Below are 25,596 nucleotides of genomic sequence, written 5' to 3' on the forward strand. Positions count from 1 at the left end.
CAAGCATTTGAGCAAGAAATAACATCATTCTCATAGAAACTCAGAAAAACAGAGTTATTTTATGAGGTCAATATAACCCTGATAGCAAAACCTGACAAAGATGGCACCAAAAGGAGAATATTTAGAGATTAATACTTGTCATGAACATAGGTTTAAAAAATTGTTAACAAAACATATACTCCAGCAATATACAAAGAGCACATCATGATCGAGTGAGATTTAGCTCAACAATGCAAGGTTAGTTTATAATATTCAAAAATTAATCAGTGTAATGCATAGCACTAACAAAGGAGAGAAACAATCTTGATCACTTTACTTGGTCAGAAGCATTTAACAAAAATTCATCCATTCATGACAAACACTCCCAGCTAATGAGAAATGTAAAGACGTTTCCTCAGTGTGATAAAGGACATTTAAGAAAAACTGACGGCTTAAGAATATACTTACTCGGGCTTCCCTGGTGGCGCAGTGGTTAAGAATCTGCCTGCCAATGCAGGGAACACGGGTTCGAGCCCTGGTCCGGGAAGATCCCACATGCCGCGGAGCAACTAAGCCTGTGAGCCACAGCTACTGAGCCTGCGCGTCTGGAGCCTGTGCTCCGGAACAGGAGAGGCCGCGACGGTAAGAGGCCCGTGCTCCGCGATGAAGAGTGGCCCCTGCTCGCTGCAACTGGAGAAAGCCCTCGCACAGAAACGAAGACCCAACACAGCCAAAAATAAATAAATAAATAAAGTTAAAAGAGACTGTCAAGCTGTTTCACAGAGTGGCTAAACCATTTAAAAAAAAAAAAAAAGAATGTACTTACAATATGTTTTCCCTAAGATCAGAAGTAGGACAAGCAAGGATGTCCATTCTTGTGTCTTCTTCAATTCATTATTTTACTAGAGGACCTAGCCAGTGCAGTGAGGCAGGAAAATGAAATATAAGAGGCATAAAGATCTGAAAGAATGGGTCAAAACTCTTGCTTTTTGTAGATGATATGATTATGTAAGAAACCTTAAGGAATCTACAAAAACAGTCACTAAAGCAAACAAGTAAATTTAGCAAGGCTTCATTTTACAAGATCAGTTGTATTTTCATAAATATTCATAAATATTAACAGCAGACAAATGGAAGTAATATTAAGAATTCTATGAATAGCACCAATAAAATTAAAATACCTAGGAATACATTTTTTTAAAGACATAAGAGCTGTACACTGAAATTTCAAAACCTTAATGAGAAAAATTAAAGAAGAGTAAACAAATGGGGAGAGAATTCTTCTCATATAGCCAGATATGCTTTTATCAGACTTAGACTCCCTCAGATAACAATTATAAACTCTGCACAAAATAAAAAGAAAAAAAATAAGGCACTAGAGAATGAACAAACAAAATAGACATTTTGAAGGAGATTTGACCCTTGGAAGAAACAAGTGACATGAGGTGAATTTTCTGTTGTTATAGCTTTTATCCATGCAGAATGTGCAGGGTAGCTACAATTTCAATATGAAACCCGCCTTTTCTGTCCTGAAGAACCAGAGATCAGAGTTTAGGACAACCACAGTTGCTGAAGAGTGAGAGGAGAATTCTGGCATGGAGAGAGCCACAGAAGGGGAGCCCCAGATTTTCCTTAAAAACTTTGCTGAAATCACTAGGCTGGTGAAAAACTAATTGGAATTGTTCAAAGACAGAGTTTGAGTGCGAACAAGTTAATTGCCTGCCAAAACAAGAACAGTTAACACTTAGAGGAATATAACAGAATCTAGCATCTCCATCATGTAATGTTCACAGTGTCCAGCATACAGACTTTAAGTTACTCAACGCATGAAGAGCAAAGAAAATGTGACCCTTTCTCAGGAGGAGACCAATGGAGACCAACCCTGAGACAACCTTCATGTTGGAACTACCATACAATAAATTGACAGACATACCATGTTTGTGAATTGGAGCACTCAGTAGTAGTAAGTTAGTTCTCTCCCAGTTTAATCTGAATCAAATCAATCTCCATCAAACCCTAAAAATATATATGTTTTTCATAGAATATACAAACTTATCCTAAAATTTAGGACCTAGAATGTCCAAAGCAATCTTGAAAAAGATCAACAAAGTTAGAAGACTTAAATTATCTGACTTCAAGACTTTCTGTGAAGCCACAGTAATCATACATTGTGTTTCTGGCATAAAAACAAACAAATAGATAAATGGGATAAAATAGAGTACCTTAAAATAGATACTTATATGGTTGTTTGATTTTTGACAGATTTGCCAAAGCAATCCAGTAGGGACAGGAAAGTCTTCAATAAATAATACTGGGAGAACTGGATTCTCCATCTGGAAGAATGAACCTTGGCCCCACCTTAAACCATTCAAAAAAATTAATTCCAAATGGATCATAGTTCTCATCTAAAAGTTAAAACTATCAAGCTTGTATAGGAGAAGACGTTTGTGACTTGGAGGTAGGCAAAGGGTTTTTAAAGGATATGGAAAGCAATAAGAGGAAGTTGTTAAGTTAGACTTCATCAATATTAAAAAGTATTTCATCAAAAACCATTAAGAAATGAATAAACAAGTCATGGAGTGGAAGAAAATATTTGCAAAATATATTTCTGACAAGAGGATTGTATCCACACTTTATAAAGAATTTCTGTAACTCAGTAATGAGAAGAGGAATAGCCTGATTTTAAAAATGGGCAAAAGATTGCCCATTTCCATCACGAAAGAAGATATAGAAAGGGCCACTGAGCAAATGGAAAGTGTGCAGTATTGTTAGTCATCAGGAAAATGCAAATTGTGAAGCAGTGAAATACCACTGCACAACCACCAGAATGTCCTATCATGGGAAAAAAAACCACATCAGTGATTGCCTTTGGGGGTGGGGGAGGGGATTACAGGGATTAACTGAGAAAGGGGTAGGAGGGAATTCTTGGCAGGACGGAGGGTTACCCAATTTATGTATTTGATAAAACTAGCAAAATGGTACCATTAAGATTTGTTTGACACTATGTAAATGTTACCTCAAAAAAAGAGTGAGCAGTGAGCTCTAGTTAACAATATATGCATTCTTTAAGGTCTAGATTTGAAGTATCTACGACTTAATTTTGAATGCATCAAAAAATAAGATGGATTGATAAATAGATATTGGGGCAAGGACAGCATGGCTCAGAGCCTTTATTGGAGTTTTCCAGGGAAGGAATGACAGTGCTGGGTAGATATGCTGAGTTAAGTTTAGGATTAGATAGTTTCAGTAATTTTGGCCAGTCTCTGGACTGTAGGGGTGGTTCCTAGTTGTCCAGTACCTAGCCCTAGGGTGATTTAGGGCAGGAAGAATATTGGCTTGGTGTGTGTCAGAGTTTGATTAAATAGCTAGGGGTGTGAGCTCTGGATCGGTTGGTTTGTGTTCAAAGGTGAGTTCTCAAGAGAGTCCCTTGCCATCTCTAGACCTGGGAGGGGTAGTCTCTCCAGGATCAAGGCTCCAAATGCCAGAGTATCAAGGATACAGAAAATAAGAAAACATAGTTAATACATGTTCCTATAAAAGTTTGAAACTACAGATTTTAAACCATCATTCTGCAGAAGTATACCTTGAAAAATTTAGGCTTTTAAGCCAGCCAGAAGTGGATGTAAATCCTGGCCGTTACCTCAATAGCTTTGTGACCTTTTGAGTTATTTAGCTGCCCATATTTATTTCTTTATATGAAAATAATGGTCATGTTAATTCACTTTGTAGGGTTGATATGAGTGTAAATTAGGTAATACTTATGAAGCACTTTGAATAGTGCCAGGTACATAGCAGATGCTTAAAATAAATGTTGGCAATTTGCTTACGTTTTCTGTAGCCAATGAAAATTTCTTAATTGTTCACTTGTATCCTTTGCTAATTCGTTAAGAACAAGGTTGTACCTAAAGCTCCTTTCTTGGTGATGGAGTGAAGGTTAAAAACTATCTGGAGGTAGGCATTTTCTTTTTTTCCATTGCCCATCCCTCAGCTGTATAATGGTGATGAAGTGAAGTATACAGACACACGTAGTACGTATACTTACAGAGACTTTATTTTTTTATTACAGCTATCAGCTCTTGATTCCTGAGGTGATATAAACTTTTAGTCTTGCTAGTCATATACAAAATGGAAGGACTGATCTGTTATAAGTAGAAATAATTTTGAATGGGTGGGGCTTTCCTGGTGGCGCAGTGGTTAAGAATCCGCCTGCCAATGCAGGGGATACGGGTTCGATCCCTGGCCCGGGAGGATCCCACATGCCGCGGAGCAGCTGGGCCTGTGGGCCACAACTACTGAGCCCGTGTGCCACAACTGCTGAGGCCCACGCGCCTGGAGCCCGTGCTCGGCAACACGAGAAGCCACCGCAGTGAGAAGCCTGCGCACCGCAACAAAGAGTAGTCCCCGCTCGCCGCAACTAGAGGAAGCCCGCGCGCAGCAACGAAGACCCAAAGCAGCCAAAAATAAATAAATAAATACATTTAAAAAAAATAAATAAAAACAGGAATGCTTAAAAAAAAAATTTTTTTTTGAATGGGTGGTTACAGATTATTCCGTAGAAGTCCGTATTTCATGAGTACATCAGTAATCGAGCTGGAGCCTCAAGTGAAGTTTCTTTTGTTGAACCCTTTCATTTTACTAAGTGTTCAGCATTGCTTATATGGGTTTCCCCAGTGACAGTCTAGATCCTACTCCTTTTGATTTGTAGAAGAAATATACTCTTTAGACAAGAAGTTCGTGAAAAATAATGAATTAGTAAAACATAGTGAGGCTTATTACTTTTGACACTGGTGGTTTAACTGCTGCAGTAAATTGTGCAAATACTATAGGGACAGTACAACTTGTTTAATGGTTTATATGCTTCTGTGGTATGAGCCTTCAAAGTCAGTGTTACTTTCTTGAGCTTAGTTCACATTACTTTTCTATCTCCTGATAACAAGTATACAAATGAATATACGTCCTTAATTCAAAAAGTATATTAATTAACAAACAACGTCTGTTTGAACCAAAGTTCAAAATGTTAATGTAGATGTGTGTATAAAATACCTATACATATATATGGTTGGTAAATTGTACACTAGATTTTAAATTTTAACTTTTTTCAAAGGTTTATTCTTAGATGAAAAAAAGCTTTAATGTTTTGGTTTTGCTGATAATTATTGTAAAAGTGATTATTAGGGCAATTCTATAAGGATTTCTTCCAGGTTTACTACAAAGTCATCTGGTTAGTCCAGTGGTCAATTAATATACTATATGCCATAGAGTGTTTTTTTTTTTGGCAGTTTAGTGTCCTGATGATTTTAATAGCTGTTCCAGCCTCTTTTTCCCAGATTTTTAAAATTCAGTCTATGTAAGCAAGAAAGTTTCACAGTTGATAATCTGCCTTTAAGAAATTGTGTTCCATACAAAGGATTGCAGGACTTTGCATGATATTCTAGCATGGACATGCTTGCTCATCTGTCTGTGAATTGATGCAGGGACAGCATCGTAGATGACTTATGGTCTATTACATCTTATTTCAACATAAATTTATAATATTCTATGTTAATTGCATTGGTGAACAATATCAAATTTTGATCAGGCAGGTAGAATTTATCTGAGACCAATTTTTGTTTTTAACCAATTAGCATGGTATTTTTTAAAACTAAAGAGTTTTTAGACTGTCCTGAAGTCAGATAGTCAAATTTAGGAGATGTTGAGCTAATGTGTATGGGATAGTGCTATCACTGTAGTTAATTTTGTAATTAATAAAGTGTAATACTTTCTTTAGGATATGTGGATTTCACCTAGCAGGTATTTTTATGAGTTTAATGTTTTCAGACCCATCCTTCTCTTCCTTACTACTTGTCAACAGCTTGGTGTTGTGCAGGTTGATATGTTTCACGTTCTAGTAATGTATAGACATTTCTTGTGGACTTCTCAATGTTGTTTAAATGCTTATAAATTTATTTATTTATTTATTTATTTATTTATTTTTGGTTGCATTGGGTCTTCGTTGCTGCTCACGGGCTTTCTCTAGTTGCGGCGAGCGGGGGCTACTCTTAGTTGCGTTGCGTGGGCTTCTCACTGCGGTGGCTTCTCTTGTTGCAGTAGGCACACGGGCTTCAGTAGTTGTGGCACGCAGGCTCAGTAGTTGTGGCTCGCGGGCTCTAAAGCGCAGGCTCATTAGTTGTGGCTCACGGGCTTAGTTGCTCCACAGCATGTGGGATCTTCCTGGACCAGGGCTTGAACCCGTGTCCCCTGCATTGGCAGGCGGATTCTTAACCACTGCGCCACCAGGGAAGCCCTGTTTAAATGTTTAGAAACATAATTTAGTGTAAACTTATGCTTATCAAAAGGTTGATTTATACTGAGATCTATAACCAAGAAAATTCTAACATCAAGTTAATGATTTGTTAATATTGATTTTCTGTTTCCATTGTGATTGTGCTGCTGAATGACTAAGGTTCTTTTGAGGCCAGCATACTACCATGTGCCCTGTGTTGCTAAATTCTCTACCTCTTTTCTCTAAGACTACTATGAAACATAATTTATTTAGCACATCCTGATATCATTTGGCCTTTTTGGAGTGATCTCATCATTTACATGTTAAGTCAATCTCTCTACTTACCTTTGGTGCTGAGGTGATTGTCAAACCCAGATCCAAACCCAGACACCAAGATGATGCAGCAGAACAAGACTAGTGCTTACCAGGTTATCCAGAATATGTGTTTAGAAGATTTATGTAAAGTTACTATTTACTCAGAATAAAAATGTAACTTAAAAAGTTATTGTAGGAACCAAACAGACCCTTGACACAAGTACTATATTTGAGGTGCCCAGGGATCCCCAGGTTTTAGTCACAGAAATGCTGATGTAGGTGGTGAGAAAGTAAAAGCTCAGAAAGCTCTTGGTGGAGTGGAAAGCATTGTTGGACAAGAGTGGGCTGGAATCCTGGCCCTGCCACTTGTTAGGAATCTGACCTTGGTGAGATTGTTTTACTATCCCTCTGAGGCTCGGTTTCCTCAAATTTAAAGTGAGATGATAATGCACAGCTTGCAGGTGATTATAAGGTCCATAATATATTTAAAGTCTTACATAGTACCTGACATGTAGTAGCTAACTTATGAAGGTAATTGCTATTACATATTTCATTGGTTTTAAGATGCACATTTTTTCACTTTGAGATGCATCATATAAATAAATTTGGAAGTTTTTCCTTTTAAGTTTAACACAAGATAATGTTGCATTTTAGATTTATTGAAATAAGGAATGTGCAAAAGACTTTTATAAAATAGTTGTTACAATCAGTGCTATTTCTCTAACATTTTTCCTGTGTTCGTTTCTTTTAATATCTTTTAGGAACTGTACATACTTGCAGTTGTAACTTGCCACTCCTTGTGAACAAACTGAAAACCTGAGAGATCATTTTCCCCACTGTTATTTAAAGTATTATGATTTAGTGTGCCTAGGAACTTTGTGGTCCAGTTTTTATGCTATAAAAATATTAATTTAGTCACCAGATACCTTGCTTGCTAGGTAGTAGGTATACAAAGACCTTTGGCAGCTCAAGGTCTTATGGGGATTATTTTCCCCATAAATAAAAACTTTGGTTAGTAAGAATCTTTAAGGAAGAGGGCATGATTAAAACCACCTGATTTAAATCCCCTAGACTACTAGGTCTTAAAAATTGACCTGGTTTGCTAGGCATACCTAAAAAAGAATTAGTAGTTAAGTCAAAAGGTGGCTAGGAAGGGGCCGTTGACATAAACGCATGTGGAAGAAAATGGGTACCAAAGGCCGATGTTATATAGAGAGGACATTTTGCTAGAAGCGAATAAACAGGGCTCAGTCTGGCATTTTATTATCTCCTTTAGTAATGCCCAAAGTGAGCTGAAATGACGCAGAATAGGAAATAACAATCTGTACTTCTCAGTTATCTAAGGTTAGAAGCATATCTTTTAATAGAAATGTCAAGACGACTTGACTTACATTTTATTCTGTGGCAGTATTCTTTTGTTTGATTTGTTTAATTTGGTAAAAGGCAATACATTCACGTGGTTTAAAAATCTGTATATATTTTATGTGTACATGCATACATAAAAACAGAACAAACAAACATCGAAAAATTTACCCTTCCCTCCCTCTCCCCACCTCAAGTAACTCCTGTTCATGGTGTGTGTGTGTGTATCTTTCCCATATGCATGTGCAAATACTTAAAGATAGTTTTAATTGTCCTTTTTTACACAGAGTAGCTTACTAAAATATTGTACACTTTTTTTCACTTAATTTATATTTTAGAGATCTTTCCTTATCAATTCTTAGGGAACTTTATTGTATACTAAATAAACATGAATTTTTTTTTGTTGCTACTTTCCATTTTGATTATTATTTCATTGTCTGAAGTTCTTCTTTTTCCTTGTTTGTATTTTTAGGTAAAATTTTCACATGGTAAAGTACACAAATCATAATGCTTAGTAGGATTAGATCTGGCAAATGCATATACAGTGTATCAAGATACAGAACATTTCAATCACCCAGAAAGTTCTTTCATCCTCTTTCCCCCTAGAGTCAACCACTGTTGCAATTTTTTTCACTTCCAATTTGTTTTGCCCCTTCTAGAACTTTATGTAAATGGAATCATTCAGTATGTAGTCTTTCATGTTCAGCTTCTCTTGGTCAACTAAATATTTCTGAGATTCATCCATGTTGTGTGTTCTTTTTCCAGATGTTTTGCTTTTCAAGATCTTTTGCATTTCCATATACGTATTAGATCAGCTTGTCAGTTGCTATAAAAATATCTTGCTGAAATCATGATTGCAATGGATTTGAAAAAAATAGAGCAAATATTATTGGGGAATTAGGGAAAATGGATATCTTAAGTCATTTAATCTAATATATTGTATTCCTTTATATACTTAGGTTTATTTAATATCTTTCAGCAAGATTTTTAGTTGTTAGTAAACAGGTCTTACACATCTTGCATTAAACCTTTTGTCTAAGCATTTTATGTTTTTGACACCATTGTAAATGGAATTTAAATTTTTAATTTTCAAATAGTTTATTGCTGTAATAGAAATATAATGGATTTTTATAAGTTGCCATTAAATCCTACAACATAGCTAAATTCACTAATGAGTTCTAGAAGTTGCTTCAGAGACTTTCTATGTAAACAATTATGTCATTGTTCAGAAAAAGGGTTTTTATTCCTGCTTTATTGAGATTATTGACCTATGAAAAATACAAGTTTAAGGTATACAATATGATGATTTGATACACATATATATTGCAGAATGATTACCACAATTAAGTTAGTTAACACGTCCATCCCCTCACATAATTACCTTTTTGTGTGTGTGTGGTGGTAACTTTTAAGATCTACTTTCTTAACTTTCATATATATGTTACAGTACAGCCATACCTTGGAGATATTGTGGGCTTGTTCCAGACCTCACAATAGGACAAATATCTCAATAAAGTGAATCACTAGAATTTTTTAGCTTTCCAGTCTATACAAAAAGTTACGTTTATGCTATGCCGTAGTCTGTTAAGTGTGCAATAGCATTATATCTTAAAAAGTAAAAACAGTGTACGTACCTTAATTTAAAAATACTTTATTGCTAAAAAAAAATGCTAGCCATCATCTGAGCCTTTAGTGAATGGTAGTCTTTTTGCTGATGGAGAGTCTTGCCTCGATGTTCATGGCTTCTGACTGATCAGAGTGGTGGTCCTGAAGCTTGGAGCAGCTGTGGCAATTTCTTAAAATAGGACAACACTGCAGTTTGCCACATCGATTGACTCTTCTTTTCACGAACAATTTCTCTGTAGCATGCAATGCTATTTAATAGCATTTCACACACAGTAGAACTTCTTTCAAAATTGGAGTCAGTCCTCTCAAACCCTGATGCTGCTTTATCAACTAAGTTTATGTCATATTCTAAATCCTTTGTTGTCATTTCAACAACCTTCACTGTATCTTCACCAGGAGTAGATTCCATCTCAGGAAACCACTTTTTTGCTCATCCATCAGAAGCAAATCCTTATCTGTGAAAGTCTTATGAGATGGCAACAATTCAGTCACGTCTTCAGGCTTCACTTCTGGCTGTTTCCACCACATCTGCAGTTACTTCCTCCACTGGAGTCTTGAACCCCTCAAAGTCATCCACGAGGGTTGGAATCAAATTCTTCCAAACTCCTGTGAATGTTCTTAATGGCAGCTAGAATGGTGAATTCTTTCCAGAAGGTTTTCAATGGACTTTGCTTAGATCATCAGAGGAATCACTGTCTATGGCAGCTACAGCCTTACGAAATGTATTTCGCAAATGATGAGACTTGAAAGTCAAAATTACCCTTTGATCCATGGGCTGCAGAATGGATGTTGTGTTAGCAGGCATGAAAACAACATTAATATCGTTGTACCTCTCCATCATTGCTCTTGGGTGACCAGGTGCATTGTCAGTGAGCAGTAAAAATTTGAAAGGAATCTTTTTTCTGAACAGTAGGTCTCAACAGTGGGCTTAAGTTATTCAGTAAACTATGTTGTAATCTAGGCTTTGTCATCCAGGCTTTGTTGTTCCATTTATAGAGCACAGGCAGAGTTGATTTAGCATAATTCTTAAGGACCCTAGGACCCTAGAATGGTAAATGAGCATTGGCTTTAACTTAAAGTCACCAACTGCATTAGTCCCTAATGAGAGAGTCATTAGGAGAGTCAGCCTATCCTTTAAAGCTTTGAAGCCAGGCATTGACTTCTCTCTAGCCTTGAAGTCCTAGATGGCATCTTTTTCCCATATAAGGCTGTTTTGTCTACATTGAAAGTCTGTTGTTTAGTGTAGCCACATTCATTAGTTACCTTAGCTAGATCTTCTAGATATCTTGGTGTCCCTTTTACAGCAGCACCTTCACCTTGCACTTTGATGTTACAGAGATGACTCATCTCTTTCCTTAAACCTCATGAACGAACCTCTGCTAGCTTCAAACTTTTCTTCTGCTATTTTCTCACCTCCTTTAGCCTTCACAGAGTTGAAGAAAGGGCCTTGTTTTGGATTAGGCTTTGGCTTAAGGGAGTGTTGTGGCTGGTGATTCGTATCAGCAGTAAGGCTGTTTTTGCTTTTTTTTTTTTAATCATTTTTGTGTTCACAAGAGTAGCACTTTTAGTTTCCTTCAAGAACTTTTCTTTTGCATCCACAATTTGGCTTACTATTTGGTGCAAGTAGCCTAGCTTTCGGCCTATCTGGGATTTCAACATAACATTCTTCATTAAGCTTAATCATTTCTAACTTTTGATTTAAAGTGAGAAATGTACGAATCTTCCTTTCACTAGAACACTTAGAGGCCATTATAGGGTTATTAATTAGCCTAATTTCAATATTGTTTTGTTTCGGGATAGGGAGGTGGTGGGGGCAGAGATGGCTGGTAGGTGGAGCAGTCAGAACACATACAGCATCTTAGATGGGTGTGATTCATGGTTCCCCCAAACAATTGCAATAGTAATATCAAAGATCACAGATCACCATAAAAAATATAATAATAATGAAAAAGTTTGAAATATTGTGAGAATTACCAAAATGTGACATAGAGGCATGAAGTGATCAAATTCTGTTGGAAAAATGGCACCACTAGATTTTGCTCGACTCAGGGCAAATCTTCAATTTGTAAAAAAAAAAAAAAAAAACCAAATACACAGTATCTGTGAAGCACAATAAAATGAGGTATGCCTGTATTGTTAATTATAGTCACCATGTTGTACGTTAGATCCCCAGAACTTTTAGTTCATCTTTTGACCTACATCTCCCCACTTCCCCCATACCCCTGGCAACCACCATTCTACTCTGTATTTCTTTGAGTTTGGCTGTAAAAAAGCAGTTTTATTTCTTCCCTTTCTAATATTCTTTCTTTTTCTCGCCACTGGCTACGACCTCCAGTACAGTGTTAATTAGAACTATATCATTGTTGACTAAAATTAAGTCATTAATTTAAAATATTTCTTCTTTCTAATATAAACATTTAAGCAATAAATTCTCCTTTAGCACCCTTTCCCCAATTTTTTATATTGTGGAGTCCTTATCATATAAAGTATTTTCTACTTTGTTTTGTCATTTCTTCTTTAACCCATGGGTTACTTAGATGTATGTTGTTAATTTCCAGATATTTGGGACTTTTCTAAGTATCTTTCAATCATTGATTTTTAATTTAATTCACTTATGGCCAAAGAACATAATCTATAGGATTTCAGAGTTTTAAAATTAACTGGCCTCAGCATGTGGTCTCTCTCGTATTTTTTTTAACCAAGGACATCACAATATGTAACTCAGAAGTAAACTCAGTTTAGATCTCTGTAGATTATTCATTCATTTGACGTTCAGTTGATACCTAATAATGCAAACCATTTCTCTGAAATAGTTCATTGATCTTAGATCATTGCCTGTTGACTCCAGATAATTATTGATCAGTTTCTCTTGGATCCCAGTGTTAAATAGAGGTGCCTCAGGCCTAAAGGGAAGGCAAAGGAAGTAGTACTCTTGTCTCACTCTTATTCTGTGCTTCTGTTTAATGCCTACAGTAAGCATAGAACCTTTCTACTTTTATCTGTTTTATATAAAGAAATTCCCCATAAAGTTCACTCATTTATCAAGTATTTTTTGAGACACTGTTATTGTGCTAGATCCTATCTTGTCCTTTGACTTTGTTCAAAAAACACTGACTATACCATAGGATCCATGGATGACTTCTCATTACATGCCATTATTTTTTAAATACATAATGATGAAAACTGATAGAGTTCCCTTGGGAGGTCTTGAACTACATGTCCCCATACACAAAGACTAGAAGGGAAGAGAAAATTGTCCTAAGTTTGGTCTGGTGTTTTGAGTGATGTAATTTGAAAGCCATTTCTGGGAAGAAATTAGCATTTCTAGAAAAATTTAGGCAGTTTTCTAGCCTCTTCTAAAGAACCAGGCACCCACCCACCCACCCACCAGCTGATTGTCAGGCACTGTTTTGCTCTCTTTTTTAAATATTCCATGTGCACTTGAAGAGGATTCTATAAATGTCAGTTAGAAGGTGGTTGATAGTATTGTGCAGCTCTTCTATGATACATAGATTTTTTTTTTTTTGGGTAGTGTGACTGTCCAAAGAGTTACTGAGATTACTCTGATGGCTGATCTGTTCATTTCTTCCTTTAGATCTGTCAATTTTTGCTTCATGTATTTTGAAACTGTATTTTTAAATGCTTACAGGATTGTTAATGTCTTCTGATGAATTGTCCCTCTTAATGTCTCTTTTTACTTTGGTAATATTCTTAGACTTGAAGTCTTATTATTTCTGGTACTATGCTTTATTAAACTTATTGCTTGTATGAACTATGTATTTCCGCTCTTGTATTTTCAGCCCATCCATATATTATATTTAAAGTACATCTTTTTTTGTAGACATTTTGCATCAACAGGTCTCCGGCTTATTGGAGTATGTGGTGTATTTATGTATAACGTTATCATTGATGGGTTGGACTTACTCTTTGTTTTACTCTTTACTGTGTTTTCGGTTATCTGTTTTTTGTTCTTTTCTCCTTTCTTTCCTTTGGGCTTATTTTTTAGTATTTCATTTTAGTTTTCTGTATGCTCTTTAGTTACATCTCTTTTGCCCTTTGTGTGTGTGGGGGGGAGTTGCTTTCACAGCGACAATATGCATCTTTAGCTTTGCAATAATGTAGTGGTTTTTAAACACCTCTTGTTGCTTCTGCTGCCATTGTCATAAATTACACTATATGCTTTTAGAGTTACAGTTTTTTTCCGTAGTTGGTCATCTCCTTTTTGTAGAAATTAAGAGACGAACAGAATATTGTCTTTTATATTTACTTACATACCTATACTTTCTAGTTTTTAAAAAAAATTTCCCCCTGATTTAGAGTTTCCATCTGTTGTCATTTCTCTTTATCCTGAAGAATTTTCCTTTAGGCATTTCTTTGTGCAAAGTCCGCTAGAAGTCTCTCAGTTTTTGTTTATCTGAACACATTTTTGTTTTGACTTCTTTTATGAAGGATATTTTTGTTGATTATAGATTTTAGGTTGAGGGGTTTTTTTTGTTTGTTTTTTCCTTGCAGCTCTTTAAAGCTGCTGTTCCATTATCTTCTGGCTTCCATTGTTTCTGATGAGAAATTGTTATTCACGTCTTTATGCCTTTACATGTATAAATTGCTCTGGTTTGGCTGCTGTCAAAGTTAAACAAAACTGCACATTGTTGGTTAAAAGTGGTAAAAACAGATTTTATTCAGTAACCATTCCAGTAGGGGTAAGATCTGAGCCCAATTCCAGTTTGCACAGAGGTGACTGGGAGAATGAGGGAGTAGCAAGGGGGTGATGAGTGGGGTCTGAAACAGAGTCAGGGAAGTGAAAAATTACCCAAAAAGTGGGTACGAGGTTTGGTCAGTGTCCGTGTGATTTAGGCCATCTGTGTCTGCTAAATGGCAGTTACCGGAAGTTAGACTTCTGCCTTCCCTCAGAGGGCAGACTGGAAGATGGAGACCCCATTTTTTCCTGGTGATTGGTTACATTTCAAAGGAATGGTTTTCAGGTCCTCCACTCCTGAGTTGTAGGAGTCATGTATACATTTCAAAGAGACAGGAAGGATTTACAATGGTAAGCTTTTTAAATAGATGCGCTAGGAAAAGGAGGTCAGGGGCCTGTGGACCAGTATTGGCTGGAGCAAATGGTAAATTCTTTTGGCAGCCTTGAGCTTTTCCAGGCAGGAACTCAGAAGGGTCTGGGTCACACCAGGGACGAGGCTTTAGGTTGCTAGAAACCATGTTAGAGTTTGGTCACGTCTCTAACTGCAGGGGTTTGGATGGAGTCCTTTGTGCCAAGAGTTTTTATGCTTCTCACCAGCTTAAAGATTTTCTTTTCATCTTTTGTTTTTAGGAGTTTGACAGTGATATGCCCAATATGTTTTTGGTTGTTTGTTTTGTATTTAAACTGCTTGGTATTCACTGAGTTTCTTGGAAGTTTAAGTTTAGTTTTTCACTGAAGTTGAAGATTTTTCAGCCATTATTATTTCAAAATTTTTTTCTTATTTGTTCTTGCTTCCTCTCTTTCTGGGACTGCACATGTTACTGAGACTGTTTATTTTGTTATTCAGTCTTTTATTTCAGTTCTGATTAGATAATTTCTATTGATGCATCTTCAAATTCACCAACTCTTCTGTCTTCTCCAACCATCAGGTTAATTTTTAGTTTCTGATTTTGTAATTTTCAGTTCTAGAGTTTTCATTTAATTTGTTTTTATAGTTTCCATTACTCAGCTGAGATTCCCATCTGTTCATTAAGTCCACGAACATATTCATAATAGTTACTTTAAAATTCTTGTCTGTTAATTCATCTTGGGGGTCTGTTTTTACTGGGGGTAACATTTTCTTATTTCTTCACATGTTTAGTATTTTGTGATTTTTATACTGGATATTTGGGACAAAATATTTTAGAGGCTAAATTCTCTTATCTTTCTCTGAAGAATGTTGATTTTTGTTCTAACAGATAGTTTTGGGTGACCTCAGAGTCCAAACCGCCTCTTAGAAAAGGAACAGCTGAAATCTCAGCTTAGTCCTTTCAGACTTTCAAACACTGGTTTTCAGCAGGCCTCCACAGTCTCTCCCACATGCATAGTTTAAGGGTCTGGGCAGAGTTCATACTCCTATTCAGATTTTTTTTTTCCCTTCGTGGCTTCCTTCATTATGGGATTTCCCTCTTCTCTTTCCAGCCTTTCCGGCAGCCCCAAATCCACCCTCTGATTCTGCAGGTCCTTAAAACTGCTGTTTTCTGCTTAAGGTCTAGTTGCCCTGGGTAGCTTACACTGTGGGGTGCCTTTGGATATAGAGCCACACAAATGCAGCTCTCATCCAGTGCAGTTCCCCCCTTACAAAGGCTGACTTCCCTTCAATTTGTATCTGTTTTTGGTCTCTCTCCACTGTTATCAAATAGTTGATTTTATTATATTTTCAAATAGTTAATTTTATTATATTTTGTTCAGAGGCTCTCATTTTTATCCAAAGGAAGATTTGCCTAATTGAGGCTACTCTACTGGCAGAACCTCTATTATGTTTTGTTTGTGTATTCTTTTGTTAATTGCATACTATTTCTATTACTGGGGATTTATAATGTGTTTCAGGATCTGGTAGGGCCAGTTTCTTCTTTGTCAGAGTTTTCCTGGTCATTCTTGTTTATTTTGATACATTATATTTCAGGCAGTTTTATCAGGGTCTTAAACAATTTTTTTTTAAATTTATTTTTATTTATTTATTTTTGGCTGTGTTGGGTCTTCGTTTCTGTGTGAGGGCTTTCTCTAGTTGCGGCAAGTGGGGGCCACTCTTCATCGCGGTACGCGGGCCTCTCACTGTAGTGGTCTCTCTTGTTGCGGAGCACAGGCTCCAGACGCGCATGCTCAGTAGTCGTGGCTCACGGGTCTAGTTGCTCCGCGGCATGTGGGATCTTCCCAGACCAGGGCTCGAACCCATGTCCCCTGCATTAGCAGGCAGATTCTCAACCACTGCGCCACCAGGGAAGCCCCTTAAACAATTTTTTAAAATTTTTATTGAGTGCATCAAATATATAAATTTGGCAGAACTGATATCGCTATTATGTTATCTTCCTGTCTAGGAAGATGTATGTTTTTCTCTTTGCTCAGTTGATTTTTGTGTTCTTTAGTAATAATTAAAATGTTTCTTGGTGTAGTTTTGACACATTTATAATTACATTTATTCTAGGTGCTTTGTATATTTTGTTATAAATTGATTCTTTAAAAAAATTTTCTTATATAAACAAGGAAAAATTTTACTTGATAGAAGCAAATTTATTATTTTTAAATCTTCCAATTTGTGAGAGAGAGATTATAACGATCAATAGAACTGAGGCTTAAATATACCCTGTGATGGCAATGGGAAAGTGGCCGAGTTAGAGTTGGGATTTAGGTCTTTCTGCCTCTAAATTGATTGCATGTTTTTAACAACTACTGCGTATTGTTCTCTGATATATTTCAAGGCTTGAATAAAGCACAACTTAAGCTCTTCATGCCCTATTACATTCTGGTTCTCATGTCAGTTCCAGAGTTACTTGAGTGAAATGTTCATTTTAGTCTCATAAGAGCAGAATAGCCTCATTATCTTCTCTTTTATCAATCATTTTCCTCAAATTATTTTCAAAGAGAGAAGAATAAGATGCATACTGTTCCTTCTGAGGTTTAAATACAGATTCATGAGACTCTAGAATTTAGTTGATTTTATTGTGTTTTAAACTACATGGTGCTGTATGTTTCCAGTAGATATTTGATAAATATCCGAATTAAAGAACCATTTATGTCATGGTTGTTTAGTCAGTACACCTTTGGGAAAAAAGGAAAGGTCTGAATTATCCTCCAGTTTGGTTTTTTCTGACTTTTGTAGTCTGAGAAGTAGAAGTTAGAAGCCTAAAAACCAAGAGAATCTGTAAAATGTCTCAGAAAGCTGCTGGAAAGTGTCTGAAAATGTATTTTTAAAAACCATCCAGTATTATACTTACTGTAGCCTCCAAAGTATGGCGTGAAATGTTTCTGCAGCCCAGTGACTGTGCAAAAGGCCCTGTAGCGGTGAAGCCCTGAAGCCCTGAAGCCCTGAAACCCTGAAGCCCGGCAGCCCACTTGATGTGTTGTCCAGCCACAGGAAGACAGCACTTTTCACCAGTGCCCTTTGAAATGCTGATTGAGTTAGCTCATTAGCAAAGTATACATCTGGAATTTAACCAGTTGTTTAATTTGATTTTCAGAAGTTGTTTTGAAATATTTCTTTTTCTTCCTTTAAATTTTGATGATTTTGTAATATGTAAGAAATGGAATAGAGTTTCAGAAATTATCTTTTGACTCTAATTTTAAAAGTATGACTTACAACTGAGACCCCTTTGGCTGTCATTAGTTCCATTCCAGACGGTTTTTAAGCTCCTGTTCTTTTCTCGTTTTCTTCTCTTCTCCCACAGATGAAGTGGTGGCAGGGAAAATAGGCAGACTTATCTCTGGGCTGCCCTTGTTCTGGAAAGAAATGTGGAAGAAAAATTTTGAGGTCTTTCTGGTGTATGCCTTTCAGGTGTATTAATGAGAAAAACTAGATATAGCAACTTTGTCATATTCATACTCTCTTTTATGAATTTTGTCCTTTCACGTATTTTTAGTCCTCATAGCAATTTCTTAAAACTTTTAAGGTAGTATGCTGCGCTAGAATGACTTCAAAATCCATTTCCTTGTCCTTTACAGTAATAAGAGAGCAATAATAATTTTCAGTAAAACTGAATATATATGTATCTCAAACAAATAACCTGGAAATCTTAACTGTGGGTATATGTCTATTTCAATTGGAATTTTACCTATATTAAAAATACTAGTTGACATCCATTTTTAGATAAGTTTTTTTAAAAAACTGGGTTATAAAATGAAGCACTGTTAGTAAGGCTAATGGCATAGGATCCTTTGTTGTGAGTAGAAGAAATTGGAAAAGGCATAGGTATGATTTCATTAAGCTAGAGAGCATTGGTGTTCACATTTTAAAAACATAATCATAACTTATCTGGAGTCACATGTTCCATTTTATTGGCTTCCTTCATATAGAAAATATAGAAACCAGCACTAAATGCCTGTGAAAAAGTGAAGCAATGTATATTTTCTGGGTGAAGGAAGTATTCTGTACATTTTCCATGTTTTACATCATGGTAATTTGAATAACCATGCTTCCATGTTCACATCAATTTTTTGTTTTTCAATTTATGCACAGCACTTGCTCTGAAATTTGGGGACTGAGTACACCAAATACGATAGATCAGTGGGATACAACAGGCCTTTACAGCTTCTCTGAACAAACCAGGTGAATATTCTGCCCTCTGTCGAATCCTAGAGATCTTGTGGGAGGGAGGGTGTTTTGGAAGACCTATAGTGGGTTGCTTAGTATAATTTTGCCTTGGATGTTTCCTTAATGTAAAATAAGGCATGGCATTTAAAATAACTGCTTGCCAGTATTAAAAATATATTAAATGTTTCAGCTGATGTTTTATCAATGAAATTCTAGTTTTGAATCTTTTTTAAATTATTGCATCCCCTAAAGAATAGAAACTTTGATAACTATATTCTCGTTTTAGTGTGAGGTTAGATTATAATCTGTTGTTGGCCTAATTTTTAAGTAGATACATAACCAGTTTTTGCTAAATTTCTTGCTATCATCTAAATCTCATCTGTATACTAATAAGTACATACTTATTTACTGAACCCCTTATATCACAATTAATGCCAGGCTAACTCGTTTTTATGTTTTTCTTTTTTTTTTTATCACCTTATTCTCTTTTTTGAGCATATTGGTATTGGTCCATTTCATCTCATCATATTCATCACCATCTGCATTTATGTGTGAGCTGTATAGAAATATACCTCAGTACTCAAAACAGTCACAACTGGGTAATGAGTTACATTAGTTTTAGTAAGTTACTTTTACATCATTGTTGGTATTTATCATTCTTCACACTAGTTCTTTTTTTTGATAATTCTGTCACCTACAGAAATAATGCCCTTAAAAGCCTCCCTAAATAAGAGTTTGATTCACTAAAGATGGAAGTTGTTGACAGAAGTTTTTCAAGTATAGCTATATGATACTTTTTTTAAAAAATCACTTTTTCCCTAAGCGGTTACCCGTTCATTGACATTTGAGTCATTTATGTAGCAAATTTATAAGAAACATACCCTAGTGTTGCTGCTTACTTTTATATGAGATCCATTAGATAACACATTTTTCTTCCTTGTACTCACTAAAACTAACTAAACGTCTGTCATTCCTTTCTTTATGCTCTTATTGTACTAATTTATCCCAATTGAGTACATTTATTTTTTTTAAAGTTCCCACCTTTCTTTTCCCTTGCTTCCCAATAGGTCTCTTGATGGTCGTCTTCAGGTATCTCATCGGAAAGGACTGCCGCATGTAATATATTGCCGATTATGGCGCTGGCCTGATCTTCACAGTCATCATGAACTCAAGGCAATTGAAAACTGCGAATATGCTTTTAATCTTAAAAAGGATGAAGTATGTGTAAACCCTTACCACTACCAGAGAGTTGAGACACCAGGTAGGAAAAGTAGATTTTTTCCCCTTGTTTTAATTAAATGCTTGAACTTAAGTTCAACTTAAGTGTATTAGGTACTCTTATACCTAATTGACCCAGGGAAATTTTGGTATAAAACTCGAATAAGTTACCTTAAATTCAGTATATTTTTTGGCAGTAATTAAAAATACTTTAAAGTTTTTTAACACATGTTATGGGAAAATATATCTTAGAGGGAGAGATATCTTAGTTTCTTGGAATAGCAAGCATTTCACATGAAAGTACGTATCTAGGAAATTCTAATCCCACAGATACACAGTCTGCTTAGAACTGAGTGATATGTCTTATTACTTGTCTGCTGCACTACCTGTTTTCAGTAATTTTGCTCTTTGTTTTTTTGATGTACTTTAATGACATCATTTGCATCTAAGCAGTTCGGTAAAACTCATAGCAGGACTTTCAATTTACTTAGCTGTATACTTGAAACTTTCTAAAAGAATACAGCTATATTTTCAAAAAATACCCCAAATCTGATTTTACAAATCTTTCTGCAACCTTCCCAATGAGGATTTATGAACTTCTATAGTAATATAATATTACCAGGATCACTTTGTCCCCAAAAGTACAAGATAAATTGGGACTTGGAGATTTAGATTGTGGACTACATGACAAGTTAAAATCATAATCAGGTTTGTCAATTTCTCAATAGCCAAATAATACCAAGTAGGTGGATCCTAAACTTCAAAAATTAATGAAAACTTTTAATACAGGTGTCACCCTCCCCTTTGCTCTGCCATTGACTTGGATTTCTTTTACTCTTTTAGTTTTGCCTCCGGTGTTAGTGCCACGGCATACTGAGATCTTAACAGAACTACCACCTCTGGATGATTATACCCACTCCATTCCAGAAAACACTAATTTCCCAGCGGGAATTGAGCCACAGAGTAATTATATCCCAGGTATTTTTGCCTCAGAATCTCCTAAAATTTGGGATAGATACAAATTTTGTTCATAAACGTTCAAGTATTAATAAATTATGGTTTGGCTTTTTAAAATTTTTAGTTCTACAGACATAGCAACACGTATGTTGTGCTGAAAATCAGAAGACCTCTATTTTAGTTCTTTTTCATCTGGGACTCAGTAATGCTGATAAATAAATGAACTGCATGGTTCTCACATTCTGCTCTATTATATTATATGTCCAGTAATATTCCATGATATGGAAACTACTCTTTTAGTTTTCACTGTTTGTTAGGAGGACAGCTAATAATTTCTTCCTTTTTTGTCTGTTTCCTTTTTTTTTGGTTTTTTTTTTCCTAGCACAAACTAAAGGTATAAGACGGAGCATTTAGCTATACATTGGATTTTTTTAGTGTCTTTTTTCTCCTTGTGTAATATTTATCTATTCCACTCTTATGTTTATTTTATACAACTGAAAATATGTAAGGAACTTGGAGTTTCAACTGCATTTAAAAAATTGCTTTGTCTCATCATGGAAATAATGCTTGTTCATTGGAGATAATTTTGAAAACATAAGGAAAAGGAAGGATTTTTAAAAATAGCTTATTTTAAGGTTAGAAAGTGTTTTCTGATTATTTTAATGCCTTTTTCTTTTATTACTGTTTTATTCCAAAAGAAGATTTAAAGCTGTTTTTTGGGTAGCTGGGAAACAAACATTTTGAGAAGTTAGGAGGACAGGGCAAAGACGTTGTTGTGGAGAATGGGGGCCAGGGTGAGGGGAAGGAGGATGAACAAAGGGCATTTTGTAGGGAGAAGAATTTGACTGGAGGTGGTTACGTGTGGGTAGTGTTTTGAGTGAGGGGGTACTTAAGTCTCTGATGTGGGAATTAGTATAATTCAACAATACTTAGGAAACTGAGGTATAAGCATACACTCTTGTAAGACACCTACCCAATAATTATATGGAGGATGTTAGAATGTTTAGTGGCTTTCACTTGTGGAGATGTTTGCGCTTATTTTCCCTGTTATCTTTACTTGTTTAGATTTGGGCATTTTACAGAGTAGAAAATCACAAGTGGATTACACCTATCTGCTTTTCTGGACAGTGGGGCTTTACCCAGCTCCAACTGACAGCAAAACCTTGGGATTCACTTTTTATTCCATTGCGAAAGAAATTTTAACATTTCCTCCAAAACACTAGTACCTTTGTTGTTTATTATTTTATAGATAACTAATAATGGAGAAAAATGAAAAAGGATAACATATTTATCAGTTCAGTATCTCTTCCTCTTTAGACCTTTGAGAGATGAGTGGTTAAACGGGCAAAGTTTAGCTCTTTTTTTTTATTTGCTTTAACTTTTACAGTAGCACGTAATGGCATGTATTATTCTTATTTTTGTATTCTTTGTTGTTTGAGTGTATGAAGGAATTTATTTTATTCTTATATTAAAAATTTGGGAGCACTGACACTTAAAATGAAAAGTTTGATACTTAAGTTAAAATTTATAGTTAGCTTATTGAAGAGAGATTGTAAAAAGTTTATGAAGGAAGCCTTTATTTAACCCACATCATTTAAACTTATTTTTTCCTCCTTGAAATTATAATTGGTAATATTGTATAAATGTTTTTATTTTACATGAAGCTTATTCAGATATTCAGATGCTTCCTGAATATAAACATTTTGTTCATAAACCATATTGGAAATGACACATTAGAATCTTAAGTATTTTCAGGAAGTAGTTTGCCTCAGTTTTGTGTAGTAGTCTGTATTTGAATTTAATTTTCTGCCTCAAGCATTCAGGATTTACTGGTTAGCAATCATGGAGCAATACACTTTTTAGGTAGAATTCAAGCTAGACCATTCCTGAACTATATTACCATATTTTGCCCTATAGAACCTAATGTAAGATGTAAGCCTGTATTATTTTGTAATCCAAAATCTTGTGTGCCTGTATTGTGTGTCCTTTAATCATCTCTAAGTACCCATCCATAATGGCCATTAGGTTAAAAAATAATAATAATTATGGGTACTACTTTCTTTGAAACATACCGATCAGAACGGAGGCATCTTTGAAGTTATATTTTTGGCTCTTGCCCCAGAAAATACACATATGACAATGAGCCAGATATGTAAATAATAGCTAAGAAAATATGCACAGAGAGCTCAATTATATTACAAGTAAGTTTTAAGGTTTCACCTATAAGGTTTGGATCAGAACCTGAATCATGAGCCCTCAGTATCCAATATTGCTTTTTATAGAGATGTTATATAACATTGATATGTTATTTGGAGTGACTTGTTGGTTATCTTTGGTAGCTGGGAGAAAAGGCGATGAGATTAAATTGAACCGGTCCGTGATTTGTTCTAAACTTTTTTAGAAACGCCACCTCCTGGATATATCAGTGAAGATGGAGAAACAAGTGATCAACAGTTGAACCAAAGTATGGATACAGGTAAAAATATTTTTCAAAATTCCTCAATAATTAGATACACATTTTTGCCTTGTTGGAAACTCACTAGAGTTATTCATAACCCTTACATTTAGAGAAGTTGGGACATATCAAAAAAAAGAATCATCGTGATTTAATCATATTTGAATCTTCAGAGAGAGGAGTCAGTGAAAGATTAACGTATGCTACTCTGCAGAATAATTGTTAGAATTTTCTCTTATTAGAGTAAACAAATAAAAATTGGAGAACACTCACTTTTCTTTTTAAAATACTGATATTCTGTGCTTCTGTTTAAAGTTTTAGGTACTCTATGAATAAATGTCTTTGTGATGAAAGATTCTAATTAATTAGCCCAATAACAGGCTTTCAGAGGAATTTGGAAGTAAGAGATGGGGATCAGCTTTTCAGTGCTCTTTTAACTTACTAGTGAGTTCTGAATTATAGTAGATTGTTTATACAAAATACCTTGTATATTGTACCTGACCTAATGCAATTAATTTCTGATATTTAGCTACCAACTTCAAACACAATGAAGAAAAAATTGACGTGTAATAGATATTACACACATCAAAGCTTTAAAACAGTTGTTATGTAATAAAATTTATATAACCCATCAGAACTAATAGGTTACCAGTGAAATAGCTGTGATGTCATTGTAATTGTATGTTTTGATCTATTCCACCCTGGTTATATCTTAAGGATTGGACACCTTAATATCACAACCTCCCAAATTATAGCATCCGCTTTTCTACACAGTTTATACTAAAGCATTCTGCAGTTATGATAATTTAAGTTATTTTTTACATGGGGGGGCTGGGGTGGTAGGCTTTTACAATAATTCTGTTGTTTAAATTCTTCCATTATTTAGACTCCCAAGTGAAGAATTTTCTTCTATAGCTAATCATACTTATAGCTTTTCGAAATAGTAGATAACCAAGAAAAGTAGATGATGATCATTGGAAATAACGTATCATATGTTTTTAAAAAAAATTTTTTTTTTGGCCGTGCAGCTTGTGGGATCTTAGTTCCCTGCCCTCAGCAGTGAAAGCGCAGAGTCCTAACCACTGGACCTCCAGGGAATTCCCCATATTATACATCTTAATGAAAATATCTTACTGCAAATGACGTTTGGATTTCCGAATATATCTTCCTAAGACATGCATGTGTGTCAAAGAACTGTATTCCTAAATCAGTCATGTTCCTTTTTGCCCCATGATGGACAGTTGCTACTGTGACACTTAGAAATGAATGCCAATAAAAATATGCCCTAATGACATCATTAATCATCAGGGAAATGCAAATCAAAACCATAATGACATATCACTTCACACCCTCTAGAACGGCTATAATCAAAAAAGGAGGAAGTCTCAATGAAGATCGGAGAAGTTGGAGTCTTCATATGTTGCTAATGGGAATGTAAAATGGTTCAGTTACCTTGGAAAGATTTGCTATTCCTCAAAGTTAAATATAGTATAACAATATGACCCAGCAATTTCACCCAAGAAAATTGAACACATGTCCACATTAAACTTGTAAACAAATGTTCATGTAAGCATTATTCATAGTAGCCCAAAATTGGAAACAACCCAAACTGTCTATCAAATGATTAATGGATAAATTAAATGAGTTATATCCATACGTTGGAATGTTATTCAACCATATAAAGGAATGAAGTACTGACGCATGCTACAACATTGATGAACCTTGAAAGCATTATATTAGGTGAAAGAAGCCAGGCGCAAAAGGCCATAAGGATTCCAATTAGTGCACAAATGCCTATTCTATAATATAGCTGAAACATGGGAAGAACAATAAGATGAATATAATCATTGGTTATGATAATGGTCAAAATCTGAAAGTGGATAATAAGCTGAATCAACTAAAATGAATTCAATGTTTTGGGGCTAGCTTTGAACGTAACCTAATATTTCTAATTCTGTTTCAGTGGGGGAAATGTTACTGTCTTTTTCAAAATGACACATTTAAAATTATTTACTGTAATGACAGTGACAGTGTGAATATTTGATTCATGAGATGCTAAAAGTTGGTTTAAATACCAGTCTTCTGCCTGCTATCTATTGTTCTCTCAGTGCCATGGGAAGAATTTTCTGACTGATGCAGGGTCCCAATTTAGAACAAAA

General features: G+C 35.4%; 1 protein-coding gene across 2 annotated transcripts in view; it reads left to right on the plus strand.

Annotated features, from left to right (window-relative positions):
* The window catches only part of SMAD2 (SMAD family member 2), a 95,852-nt gene that overhangs the window by 40,201 nt on the left and 30,055 nt on the right, over positions 1-25,596 (plus strand). Inside the window, exons 4-7 of one of the 2 annotated variants that reach the window (XM_061170345.1) lie at positions 18,733-18,822; positions 19,875-20,068; positions 20,869-21,003; positions 23,384-23,458. In XM_061170345.1, the coding sequence (XP_061026328.1) occupies positions 18,733-18,822; positions 19,875-20,068; positions 20,869-21,003; positions 23,384-23,458 (494 nt within the window). The remainder of the gene's footprint in view (positions 1-18,732; positions 18,823-19,874; positions 20,069-20,868; positions 21,004-23,383; positions 23,459-25,596) is intronic. The other variant, XM_061170346.1, reaches the window with a different exon arrangement.

Source organism: Eubalaena glacialis, chromosome 15 (assembly GCF_028564815.1).
Source record: "Eubalaena glacialis isolate mEubGla1 chromosome 15, mEubGla1.1.hap2.+ XY, whole genome shotgun sequence".
Taxonomy (NCBI): Eukaryota; Metazoa; Chordata; class Mammalia; order Artiodactyla; family Balaenidae; genus Eubalaena; species Eubalaena glacialis.